This window comes from Pleurodeles waltl, chromosome 6 (genome assembly GCF_031143425.1).
Source record: "Pleurodeles waltl isolate 20211129_DDA chromosome 6, aPleWal1.hap1.20221129, whole genome shotgun sequence".
In the NCBI taxonomy this organism is placed as follows: Eukaryota; Metazoa; Chordata; class Amphibia; order Caudata; family Salamandridae; genus Pleurodeles; species Pleurodeles waltl.
In genome coordinates, this window is record NC_090445.1 from 1,084,056,592 (window position 1) to 1,084,069,050 (window position 12,459).

Below are 12,459 nucleotides of genomic sequence, written 5' to 3' on the forward strand. Positions count from 1 at the left end.
CGAGATGCAATCGGGGTATTTGGAGTAAATTATGTTGTTCTAATCTCCACGATAACCGATAAAATAGAGCACTGAATAAAACCACCCTCTCACTAGCAGGACGAATAACCATAATTAGCTTAGTGATAAAATTGGTATGGGCGGCCATGGCGGTATAAGCAGCACAGACTGGGATGGTCCATCCTTACTCAGCCCAACGAGTGGAAATTTAGCCACACCTAAGTTTGAACAATACTTCCATTCAATTAGCTTACTGTTTGTTGCACAGAGCTGTGAAACTGACGCTCGTGGCCCCAGAAAGAGAGGTAACTGCACCATTAAATTAACCATGCATGACATTAAACCCGGGACTTGATTAGTAAAATAATGAGGTCCATTGCTCAAAGGGCTGCTCAGAAGCCCAGCCAGCGCTATTAAGTTTCAGCGTGCCGAACACTAAGGTTGTGTTGTCCTGAATCCACCTCAGACCTCTTGAATCCACTGTCCGACAATGCCAGCCCACTTATCTCATTTGGGCAGGTTTGTGGTTTCTCTCTTGATTACGGTCTTTCCATCTACCTCTTCCTTTTCCCTTCCTGTTTGTATGCTTTCTTCTCTTGTTCATGGGAAATGTTTGAAGAGGAAAAATAAGTGCTGGTTGCCCCCAACAATGAGTGCCGGTGGCCCCCCCAAAGCAACCATGGGCTCAATTTAAGCACTGACAGTAGCATGCAGATGATTTGATTGGCCTGGTTTGGCAAGACTTGCAGCATTAGCCCCCTCTACTCACCAAAGTTAATGTTTGAATGGTCTACCTGGTTTCCCCTTCAAGAGATTCAGAGGTGGCCAGATAACTGGCAGTGCTGGGTATGGAGAGGGCGGGAGAGCTATTTTGTGAGAATACTTGCAAAACCAACAAGCAATGGAAAAGCCAATAGATGTCACCTATGCAAGAGCTATTGGTTTTAGCAATGTGTTTTAGTCATGTTGTTTCTCAGCATGGCTACTGTTCAGCATGGCTAAAAGTTTGTGGCATGGAGTGGAGTGGCATGGTCAGAGTAGAGTAGAATGGGGGGTGTAGAGTAGAGTGCCGTACAGTGGAGTGACATGGAGTAGAGTGTTGTAGAATGTCATAGAGTGTCGTAGAGTGGAGTACAGTGTTGTAGAGAGGAGTGGGGTTGTGTCGAGTGGAGTAAAATGGTGTGAAATGACATAGAATTAGTTGCTTACAGTGGAGTAGTGTGCCATGGACAGAGAGGAGTGGCGTAGAGTGTCCTTGAATGGAGTGGCATAGAGTGTCGTGGAGTATTGAAGAGTGATGTAGGGTGTTGTGGAGTGGAGAAGAATGAAATAGTGAAGAGTGGAGTGATGTAGGCTGGAGTAGAGTGCTGTACCGTGGAGTGTCAAAGATTGACATACAATGGCTAGGCATAGAGTGCGATAGAGTATCGTGGAGTAGAGTGGAGTGGCATAGAGTTTCATGGAGTGGCATAGAGTATCGTAAAGTGGAGTGGCATAGAGTGGAATAAAGTGGTGTAGAGGGAGTTGTGTAAAGTGGAATACATTGTGGTGTGAAGTAGAGCAGAGTGGAGTGACGTAGAGTGGAGTGGCATAGTGGAGTAAACTAGAGTAGTGTGTAACAGAGTAGATGGAATTGCGTAGTGTGGAGTGCCTTAAAGTGGAATAGAGTGTTGCTCAAATGCAGATTTGCCTTAAAGAAATGAAAGACAGGAGGCATTTGGCGAAACAGGAACCGTTGGTTAAATTAAAGGCAGCATCTGGGAGAGCGTAGTACAGAGTCAGGGGTCTGATGACTGTTTCTTAAAGTTACAGAGTTCTAAGTGCCCTTTTGTTACAATTCTTGAAGGGTTATAAAACAATTCTATACATTCTTTGTGGAATGAAATCCAGGCCTAGTCGTGGAGTCGTAAATCTGACCATCTGATAAAGTGCTCAGGTAGGTCTCTAACTTGCGTGGACAAAATGCAGGCCAGTAGGTGATATGTCCAGATGTCAGGCGTGGAGAACTCGTGAGCACTGCGTGTTGCATGTTTGTGTGTTGTGTTCTGATTGGCTCAGTTGTCTTAGCTTCGTGTGCCATCTAATTTTATGGTCTTTTGGGAAGGCACACCCCTCTTGCCAAATGTGTTTCATTGGGGAGGGCAATCTCCTATGACTATTGTGGTGCCTATCTGAGGGATCGATCTGGGTTTTTCCTGTTTGCGCATTTGTCTACGAGCTACGTCTCACCCCACCTGTGATCTGTCAATCAATTGCTTCAGGCCTAGGTCTCAGGACTTGCCAGACCATGTATTTCTGACGCTTGGTTGATGAGTAGGTCACATCAGGTGGAATCGACAACAGTGATACAAGTTTGTTGTTATGCACACACATACGGCGAACATTGACATCGTATTTATCTCTATCAACAAGAGTGTTGTAGAGTAGAGTGGCATACAGTGGAGTAAAGTATCATAGAGTGGCATGTCGTAGAGTGGAGGGGCACAGAGTAGAGTGTTGTACAGTGGAGCAGTGTAGAGTGGAATGGCGTAGTGTGGAATATGCATGGTATGATAGCGCAGTGCAATTACAGACAACACATTTTTAATCAAAATGACAATTACATTTGCAGACACATACAGTTTTACTGATAAAAGTGTACAGTGCAAAAATATTAATGTGTGGAAATGTTGTCTCCTAGTGTATTGATTTGTTTTGATCATATTAAAATATTTGTTTCCACCATGCTTCAGAAATACAAAAAAATGCTTCATTTGTGTTTTGCTAATTGTGATATATTCTGAAATGTCTGCAGAGTTCTTTTGCAGACATTTTTTGTTTTGTTGTGTACTAGAGAAAAGCCTTTCCTCTCAAAGCAAGATTGTCACATAAATCCTCTCACTTGGAGTCAGTGTAAGATAAGTTAATTTTGAGCTCCCTTGGAAGACAGAGGCTGACATTGGACCTCTGAATTTGAATACACACCAAATGAAACAAGATAAGAACAAGATTTAAAGACCTGTTTACAGAATGTGAGCAAGAATACAGTCAATAGGGTATGCTCCACAGGAGGGACGAACTGAAACTGGACAGCCTAAAACAAGTAAAGCCAGAAAATATAAAGCAAACAAACATGAGTTAAATCCCACAAAGCCTATGGGAAGCAATGGGCGAAATACAGTCCCAGGGGAGAGGGTCCCCAAAATGTTGTTAGCAAACCGGATTCCTGTTTTGTCTGTTAGGCTTCTACCTCAAAAGGAACTGTTTGAGGCAGAGGGAAAATCTGACACCCATAGTTATGTCTGTGGGTTTAGGATCAGAAATGCAATGAAATCTGCCCTTCCTGACTTTCCTTTGAAGCCCAAAACTTGGTGTGTTAACTACCCTGATAGAGTCGGGTGACTCATCTCATTTTACATCATGTCTCTATGACAACGTTGCCCACTTTCATCCCAGGGCTTAATGTGGGGCACGAGCCAAGTGGGAATGCTGAGCAAGAACGGTCAATAACAGATGAACGATGGGAATACTGTTGTAGTCAGATTAAAGTGTTAGCGATCAATAGAAAGCAACGGGTAATCCATTTTAAATATATCCAGAGAATGTTGTACACCCCGCCAGATTCAAGCAATATGTATTGAAAATTAGAGCAGTCTACAGGCAATATAATTCCGTAGATGCCGATTGAATACACCTGTCGTGGTGCTGTCATTCGTTCTTACTGCGTAGAAATATCTCAGGACACAGAGAAGATGACAAACTATCATTTAGAGCCTTAACCCATAACTGCATTACTTGGACACATCTACGTTCTACTAGTTACTATTAGGAAGTGTATGGTATTGTATTACTACTTGCCAAAAGAAGTGCGGCAGTGAGATGAGGGTGGGGACCTTTGCCTAATGTTAAGGAATGGAGTACTTCTCATATTGTTATGAGGATGTAGATGTACAAAATACTCTCTCTTACATGGTCACCCCCCTCAAGGGATACCCACGAGTAACGCTCATGTAAACTGTGCGTGAGAGTATTTTTTATTTTGATAAATGTGATTTCCTATCCGCGAGGAGAGACAGCTCTTAGACTTAGAAAAATACTGTAATTTTTGTTGTTGCATTATGCATTGTTTATCCATTAGACCCATTTTGTAAGTCAATTTTGAAATAAGGCACAAATCTGCGGCCAGATTTTACTGTCATATTAGAGATGATATAAATGTATGATGAAAATGTATGATGATATAATTAGAAAATGTGAATAAAAAATATAAAAACAACTTGTTTTTTAGAGATCACCCATCCGTTTATTATTGAAAGACCTATTGTGTAAAATTCCAATAGTTACAGTGGACTTTGTGTTAGACAAGAAAGGCAGCCAGACATGAGCAACAGGCTGTCTTGTTAGCGTGCTTCTTATTTGATGGTTTTCTTTCCTCTTGTTGTTGTCCTTCACCTGGAGCACAGCTTCTGTACCATCCAACTGATGACTTGCATCCTTCTAATGTTTTCATTTAAAGAGCTCATTTATATGTTTCTTTCAGCTCTCCATGGTTGCTGCTTCGCCCTTCACGTCCCTGCCCCCCATGTTCTCTGTTGCTCCCTGCTGCTCCGTGTGCCTCTCGACTTTTTCTTTTTAATTTCACCCCCTTGTCAGCTCCTGTACTGCTGCCCCATCCCTCTCTCCTTGGGCTCATGTTCCTTTAACAACGTTGCTCCACTGCCCCCCCGTCCCCCCCCCCCCATTCTGTTTTTTTTGTATTTTTTCCCGTTTTGCTGTGGGCCCAGAAGGTACAGTTTCCTAATGGGCCGTTCCTTTCTTCATAATGTACTTTCGCACAATTTGTATTTCTTAATTGACAGTTACGAGTGGGAATTCACCATCTTGGAATGATGAACTAAAAGATAAAAAAAGGCCGCATTAGTGCTTGACGCATTGCACATGCATGATGAAGGTCATTTTTTGTTGTCGCCGATGCTGTTAAGACATCGTCAAATCCAAAAGGTCAGCTAACTGATTTTAAAAGGCAAGACCTTTCGGCTTTGCCAGTGATAGTTCATATGGTTTGTGACACTTCATGTAATACTTCGGCTGCTTTCAAATGCTATAAGATAGAGGCATTGCTATTACCAAATAGAATGATACTCTGCTCACTGAACTCAGAAGGATAGACAATATCTTAGCCTTGCCTGGAAGATAAATCGTGACCTTTTGTGACCCCAGATGTTGGATGCGAGTGTTTGATTTGCTGAACCATCTTGCCATAGGCAGTTATTGAACATTTTGAATGGAGGTGAGTTGCAGGTTCTCCTTTCTTATGATGATGTACTAACTTGCATTTTCTCTTTTTGGGCAGGTTGGTCTCAAAGCTTGAAAACATCTTCCCTCTACTCAATAACTGTCCAAAAAGTCCACAGCTGTTTACTGACTGAGGATTGAATCTCCTTCAGTGGGTGTGCTAAGACTCCTCTCTCTCTAATGAATGAGCATCGTGAGGTTCAGGTGATCGAGCAACACCAGTGTCTGCTGTCCTGCAGCGAGCAAACATCTGATGATCTTCCTGGCTCCAGTGAGTGATTGTGCCCAGGGCCCACTCTCCAACAGTGAATGAGCACCTTCTGAAGATATCCCCCTGATGCTGGACACCATGGCTGTTCCCCTGTTTCGAGGCCAGCTGGGCTTCATGGCCTCAGTGGGTAACTTCTCTGAGTGTCCTAATGGCTCACAGTGGATCTGGATCGTTTTGTCAGAGTGCACCCGGGGTAGTCGTGACATAGCCAGTGTGATCTTAGGACTTTTCTCCCTCCTGTGCTTCATGGGAGCCTCCTTCCCGTAAGTGAACAGCTTGCTCCACTAATCTATTCTCCCTGTTGCGTTGTTGCTTGAGGCACTTTTGGTGGTGATTCACATAAACTCAAAGTACTTGTAGCTTCACAGGCTCTTTAGTTCATCCTGTCACTTGTGCTGTTTCTGCCTCCCATATTTTTTCCTTTCTGCCCATGCACCACTATGACTTCTGTGTGCACCATTTTGCCCATGCACGGTTCATACCCCGTCCATACACTGTTCATGGATCTCTACTGTGACCATCTCATGCCCTTCTTCCTCCCTCTTACTGTTTTTGAGTTCCATGTTTGTAGTTTCCTGTCACCACACTGCTTTTAATTCTCCAGTGTGATCTAACCTAGGGTGTGAAATTCCAATTTGTACACGCTGGAATGCATTTAGGGTGCACAAAATTAAATTTGGTGCTAGTTGCCAACCAGGTCTGTTCCAAGTTTCTCCTGCCAGAAATCTGATGAAAAATAGGTCGGGGTATATATAGCAGATTCACAATTAGCAGCACATGGGCAGAAACCAACCAACTTGTATTCCCATTTCGGTGTCAAGGGAAGTTTGCACCTTCAATATAATTGGCTCCATCATTTTTAAGCCTTGTCATAGTGCAGAAGACGCTGCTGTTGTTGCTCCCATAACACTGCATGCTCCCTGTGTCAGCTCTCTAAGATGCATGTGCTGAATCTCTTCGTAGCCCACTACCTCTACACAGTGGGCTTCTGTCCTCATCGGTCGTTGCTACAGCCACCAAGGGCCTTCATAAGGCTATAAAACTAATGTATATAGTAAAAATATTTTAAAACAAGAGGACTTGACCAGCTCTTTCACGGCGAGGCTGGTGGTGACAGATACTGTCTTTGCTTTTCAAAGCCAATTTTTTTTCTGTTCATTAGGTGTGCTCCAGAGTGGGGCCCCATAAAAACTTTTTGACCCAGGCTCCACAAAATCTTCCAGAACTGCCGCCAGTCACTTTGTCATGAGTCAGTAAAGGTCTTGTCCAAGATATAAGGCGAAAGCAGACACTGGGTGCAACTGAACATGCGTTTATGGCATTGTCCCCAAAATACACAAATGCAGCCCATCCTCTACGTAGCAAACACCATTCTAAAATAACCACTAATGAGGCCTCATTGAAGCAGACACCTAGGCAAGGTGTAGTCATAAGTAACGTCTCTGGACACCTGGGCCAGTTTACACTAAGCAAGGTCTGTGCAACACTTGTCCAGGTTTTAGAACCTTCCGTTTCAGCACTTCAGAGCCATGGACAGAGATGTGAAGCAGCCCCAGTAATGAATAAACACTTTACAAGTCTCACAAAAATGAACTCAGGCTCTCTGGCTTGAATTCCTCTTCTATTGACACGCCTTATTTGTTTTCACCATCTTCAATCCTCTAGTCTCTGGCTCACCCCTTGCTTACTTTAGCACAGAGAGACGAATCCGTTTGTAGTGTGCGCTGTAAAAGTAGCGGACATCTACACATAAGTACAAAGGAACTGCACAGCCATTCGAGGAAAGTCTGGTTAGCTAGAAATGCATGTCCAAACATGGGCTGTCACCAAGTGCCCAAAACGAAGGAATTGGTTCGGGCCCATAGAGTACAAACTATAGGTCATCCATTAGTGTGGCCACCCAGGGTTGAAGGCTAATGGGGACATCTGTGTCTGGCATATATACATTTAGGGTGCCCGTTTCTAGTCAAACTCACATACTGGTGTAAAGCACGGGCGTCCAGAGTAAAGAATATAGGGCCAGATGTATCAAAGGGTTTTCCCCATACTATGACTATGGGAAAATGTGTTCGTACATATGTCCCATAGTAATTTAAAGAAAAAACAGTACCTCATAGTCACCTTATACAGTCAATTGTAACCTTGATTTGGTATTTTATTAGTGGTAGCAAAAAAATCAACACACACTCCAAGAGGCCTTAGTACGAGTAAGAGACGATTTTAAACATAATGGATAGTTGGTGCTAAAATACCAGGGCCAGCAGAGGACAATACATACAGTTTTTGGATAGTGGGCGTTGTGTGCCTAGTGGTGGGATAGATAAGCAGGGACACAGCTGATATTGAGTAATGATGGTATTGGCAAGTCATAAAGTGAGTGAAACTGTCAAAGAATGGATAGTGGAAATTAGGTTCATGGGGTGGCAGACGAGGACCCAAGGTGGATAGTGGATTCTGGAGTGAAAAAGGGCGCTATGCGGCAGAAAATGGTTGTCAGGAGCCTGGACTATGCAGGGCACATTGTAGAGTGGTAAACCGTAAGGTTTTAGTGTGACAAACATTGCCACTACCAGAAATGTGGGACCTGGAAAATCAGGGCTGGTCAACTAGAGAGCTCTACAGGCTCTGCAGGGGCAGAAACCAGAGCATGATATGTGGCGCAGGCTTTAAGAGGAAGGAGGGCTTTGGGAGAAATGAGTGCTTCTCTTAAAATTTGTGGATTCTGAGAATGGAAGAGTTCTAACAGAATCTGTGGCTGCAAAACCTTCAGCTGCTCTTCCCATTACATGCAGCTGAGCAGAGAACTTCCTCGTTACACATGGAACTGAGTGATGTACTTTCCTTTTTACTTGCCGGAGTGGCAGGCTTGTTCATTAATCATGGTTCTGTTGCAGCGTTCAGCACTATTTTCGCTTTCAGTCTTTTTCTTCCTCTAGCTGTGTCGCGGGAAAATAATTTGTATTGTGGATCTGAACTAAGCTGAGAAGTGTGGTTTTGTTGTTAAGTAGGAAAACCTTTCAAATGTTTCAGAGTCTTTCAATCTGAAGCTGGGATCAGCCGTGTGTGTGGTCTTAAGCAACAGTACTTAATTGAAATAAGACTTCTGTAAGTTTGTGACCTCTGTAAAAGGCACACACGGTTAAGCAATGCAGTGCCATGTTGGTTGGTTGCCACCTACTGCTGTTTCTGTAGTCCTAGGACGGTGGGCATTTAGTGATCAGCATAACCAACACACATAGCCTCCTGGGCATCCTGCAGCTTTTCTCTGTACCATAGTAGGTGCCAATGAGACATCTGCCTAGTTTGCAGTGCAGAGAAGCCTCAGTGCCTCTGCTGCCGTATATCTCAGACCAGGATCTGGCAAGAAGACTTAGAAGTTTAAACGCTTGCTTCTGGGATCTCTCCTTTTATCTGCAGGTCACATGTTTATGTGTCAGCAAGGCCAACTCAACCTTCCATTCTTATTAGATTGGTAATATACATACTGTTAAATAGGGTAATATTAACTGTTGTGGCTTGCACTTAAAACATTACATCTGTGATGTTCTTCCTTTGATGTCCTAATGCCATGGCAATGGAACAATGTAAGAAAAAAAGTAGACAACCGCTGGATAAAGGCGTAAAAGGTGTGTCAGCTGTTGGCGGCGGAAGAAAGCTCTTAAGCCACAACTGCCTACTGTGGTAACCTAACAGTAATACCAGTGATTAACAGTGTTTGAGATGGACCTGTAATATGAAGCAAAATATGGCACACGTTACTCATGCAGTCCCCCTTCAGGTGGAATGCGACAAGTAATTGTTGCCTACAGGTAATTAAATTAAGATCTTCGATACTTGCTGTAGAAAAGTACCGTCTTGTTGGCATGGTTACTCCTACTTTTTGCCTCCTATCAGTATGCTTTGACTGTTTTAACTGGGATCCTGCTAACCAGGACCACAGTGATCGTGTTCTCTTCATCTCAATTTGGTTGCCTAGGACTTTGGATACCCTGCAATTGGCATACTGGTGCCCCCTTATAAGCCCGTAGTATATGGTTCCTAGGTACCCAGGGCATTGGGGCACCAGGGGGTTCCCAATGGGCTGCAGCATGTATTGTGCCACCCAGGGGAGCCCATGCAAAATGTGTCTGTAGGCCTGCCCTTACATCCTGCGTGAAAAGGTATGTGAACCCATTCCCCACAAGTCACTAAACCAGGTCACTGTAGTCACCCCTGTGGTAGGCCCTCCTAGCCCAGAGGGCAGGGTGCAGGTACCTGTGTGTGAGGGCACCCCTGCATGAGAAGAGGTACCCCTACGAACTCCAGCTCCATTGCACTGGACTTCGTAAGTGCAGGCAAGCCATTTTACCTGTGTACTGGATACAGGTCACTCACTGTAGGAAGTTGGCTCTGTATGCACTATTTCAAAGTAAGGAATAGTATGCACAGAGTCCAAGGGTTCCCCTTAGAGGTAAGATAGTGGCAAAAACAGATAATACTAATGCTCTATTTTGTGGTAGTGTTGTCGAGCAGTAGGCTTATCAAAGGAGTAGTGTTAAGCATTTGTTGTACATACACACAGGCAATAAATGAGGAACACACACTCAGAGACAATTCCAGGCCAATAGGTTTTTGAAAAATATATGTTCTTAGTTTATTTTAAGAACCACAGGTTCGAATTCTACATGTAATACTTTGCATGAAAGGTATTGCAGGTAAGTACTTTAGGAACTTTGAATAATCACAATAGCATATATACTTTTCAAATAAAACACATATAGCTATTTTAAAACTAGACAGTGCAATTTTCACAGTTCCTAGGGGAGGTAAGTAATTGTTAGTTCTTGCAGGTAAGTAAACCACCTACGGGGTTCAAGTTTGGGTCCAAGGTAGCCCACCGTTGGGGGTTCAGGGCAACCCCAAAGTTACAACACCAGCAGCTCAGGGCCGGTCAGGTGCAGAGTTCAAAGTGGTCCCCAAAACACATAGGCTTCAATGGAGAAGGGGGTGCCCCGGTTCCAGTCTGCCAGCAGGTAAGTACCCGCGTCTTCGGAGGGCAGACCAGGGGGGTTTTGTAGGGCACCGGGGGGGACACAAGTTAGCACAGAAAGTACACCCTCAGCAGCACGGGGGCGGCCGGGTGCAGTGTGCAAACACACGTCAGGTTTTCAATTGGAATCAATGGGAGACCAAGGGGGTCTCTTCACCGATGCAGGCAGGCAAGGGGGGGGGGCTCCTCGGGGTAGCCACCACCTGGGCAAGGGAGAGGGCCTCCTGGGGGTCACTCCTGCACTGGAGTTCCGATCTTTCAGGTCCTGGGGGCTGCGGGTGCAGAGTCTTTTCCAGGCGTCGGGATCTGGGAGTCAGGCAGTCGCGGTCAGGGGGAGCCTCGGGATTCCCTCTGCAGGTGACGCTGTTGGGGCTCAGGGGGGGCAACTCTGGCTACTCACGGTCTCGTAGTCGCCGGGGAGTCCTCCCTGAAGTGTTTGTTCTCCACAAGTCAAGCCGGGGCGTCGGGTGCAGAGTTGCAAGTCTCACGCTTCTGGCAGGAAATGCAGTTGCCTTGAAGTTGCTTCTTTGAAACAAAGTTGCAGTCTTGGGTGAACAGAGCCGCTGTCCTCGGGAGTTTCTTGGTCCTTCTAGAGCAGGGCAGTCCTATGAGGATTCAGAGGTCGCTGGGCCTGGGGAAAGCGTCGCTGGAGCAGTGTCTTTAGAAGGGAGGGAGACAGGCCGGTAGAGCTGGGGCCAAAGCAGTTGGTGTCTCCGTCTTCTCTGCAGGGTTTTTTCAGCTCAGCAGTCCTCTTCTTCTTAGGTTGCAGGAATCTGAGTTCCTAGGTTCAGGGGAGCCCCTAAATACAGAATTTAGGGGTGTGTTTAGGTCAGGGAGGGCAGTAGCCAATGGCTACTAGCCCTGAGGGTGGCTACACCCTCTTTGTGCCTCCTCCCAAGGGGAGGGGGTCACATTCCTATCCCTATTGGGGGATTCCTCTATCTGCAAGATGGAGGATTCCTAAAAGTCAGAGTCACTTCAGCTCAGGTTGCTTTAGGGGCTGTCCTGACTGGCCAGTGACTCCTCCTTGTTTTTCTCATTATATCTCCTGGACTTGCCGCCAAAAGTGGGGGCTGGGTCCAGGGGGCAGGCATTTCCACTAGCTGGAGTGCCCTGGGGCATTGTAACACAAAGCTTGAGCCTTTGAGGCTCACTGCTAGGTGTTACAGTTCCTGCAGGGGGGGAGGTGTGAAGCACCTCCGCCCAGAGCAGGCTTTGTTTCTGTCCTCAGAGAGCACAAAGGCCCTCCCCACATGGGGTCAGAAACTCGTCTCTCAGCAGCAGGCTGGCACAGACCAGTCAGTCCTGCACTGAACTATTGGGTAAAATACAGGGGGTATCTCTAAGATGCCCTCTGTGTGCATTTTTTAATAAATCGAACACTGGCATAGTGTGGGTTTATTATTCTGAGAAGTTTGATACTAAACTTCCCAGTATTCAGTGTAGCCATTATGGAGCTGTGGAGTTCGTTTTTGACAGACTCCCAGACCATATACTCTTATGGCTACCCTGCACTTACAATGTCTAAGGTTTTGATTAGACACTGTAGGGGCATAGTGCTCATGCACATGTGCCCTCACCTGTGGTATAGTGCACCCTACCTTAGGGCTGTAAGGCCTTCTAGAGGGGTGACTTACCTATGCCATAGGCAGTGTGAGGTTGGCATGGCACCCTGAGGGGAGTGCCATGTCGACTTAGTCATTTTCTCCCCACCAGCACACACAAGCTGGCAAGCAGTATGTCTGTGCTGAGTGAGGGGTCCCTAGGGTGGCATAAGACATGCTGCAGCCCTTAGAGACCTTCCCTGGCATCAGGGCCCTTGGTACCGGGGTACCAGTTACAAGGGACTTACCTGGGTGCCAGGGTTGTGCCAATTGTGGAGACA

The 12,459-nt window shown here is 45.5% G+C and overlaps 1 protein-coding gene across 3 annotated transcripts in view; it reads left to right on the forward strand.

Moving 5' to 3' along the window:
* Window positions 1-12,459, forward strand: part of SLC66A1 (solute carrier family 66 member 1) — a 128,523-nt gene that overhangs the window by 21,482 nt on the left and 94,582 nt on the right. For 2 of the 3 annotated variants that reach the window (XM_069240151.1, XM_069240152.1), the window contains one exon: window positions 5,333-5,808. The exons of the other annotated variant lie outside the window; for it this stretch is intronic. In XM_069240151.1, coding sequence (XP_069096252.1) covers window positions 5,612-5,808 — 197 coding nt within the window. In that variant the 5' untranslated portion in view covers window positions 5,333-5,611. The remainder of the gene's footprint in view (window positions 1-5,332; window positions 5,809-12,459) is intronic. 3 annotated transcript variants of the gene reach the window in all.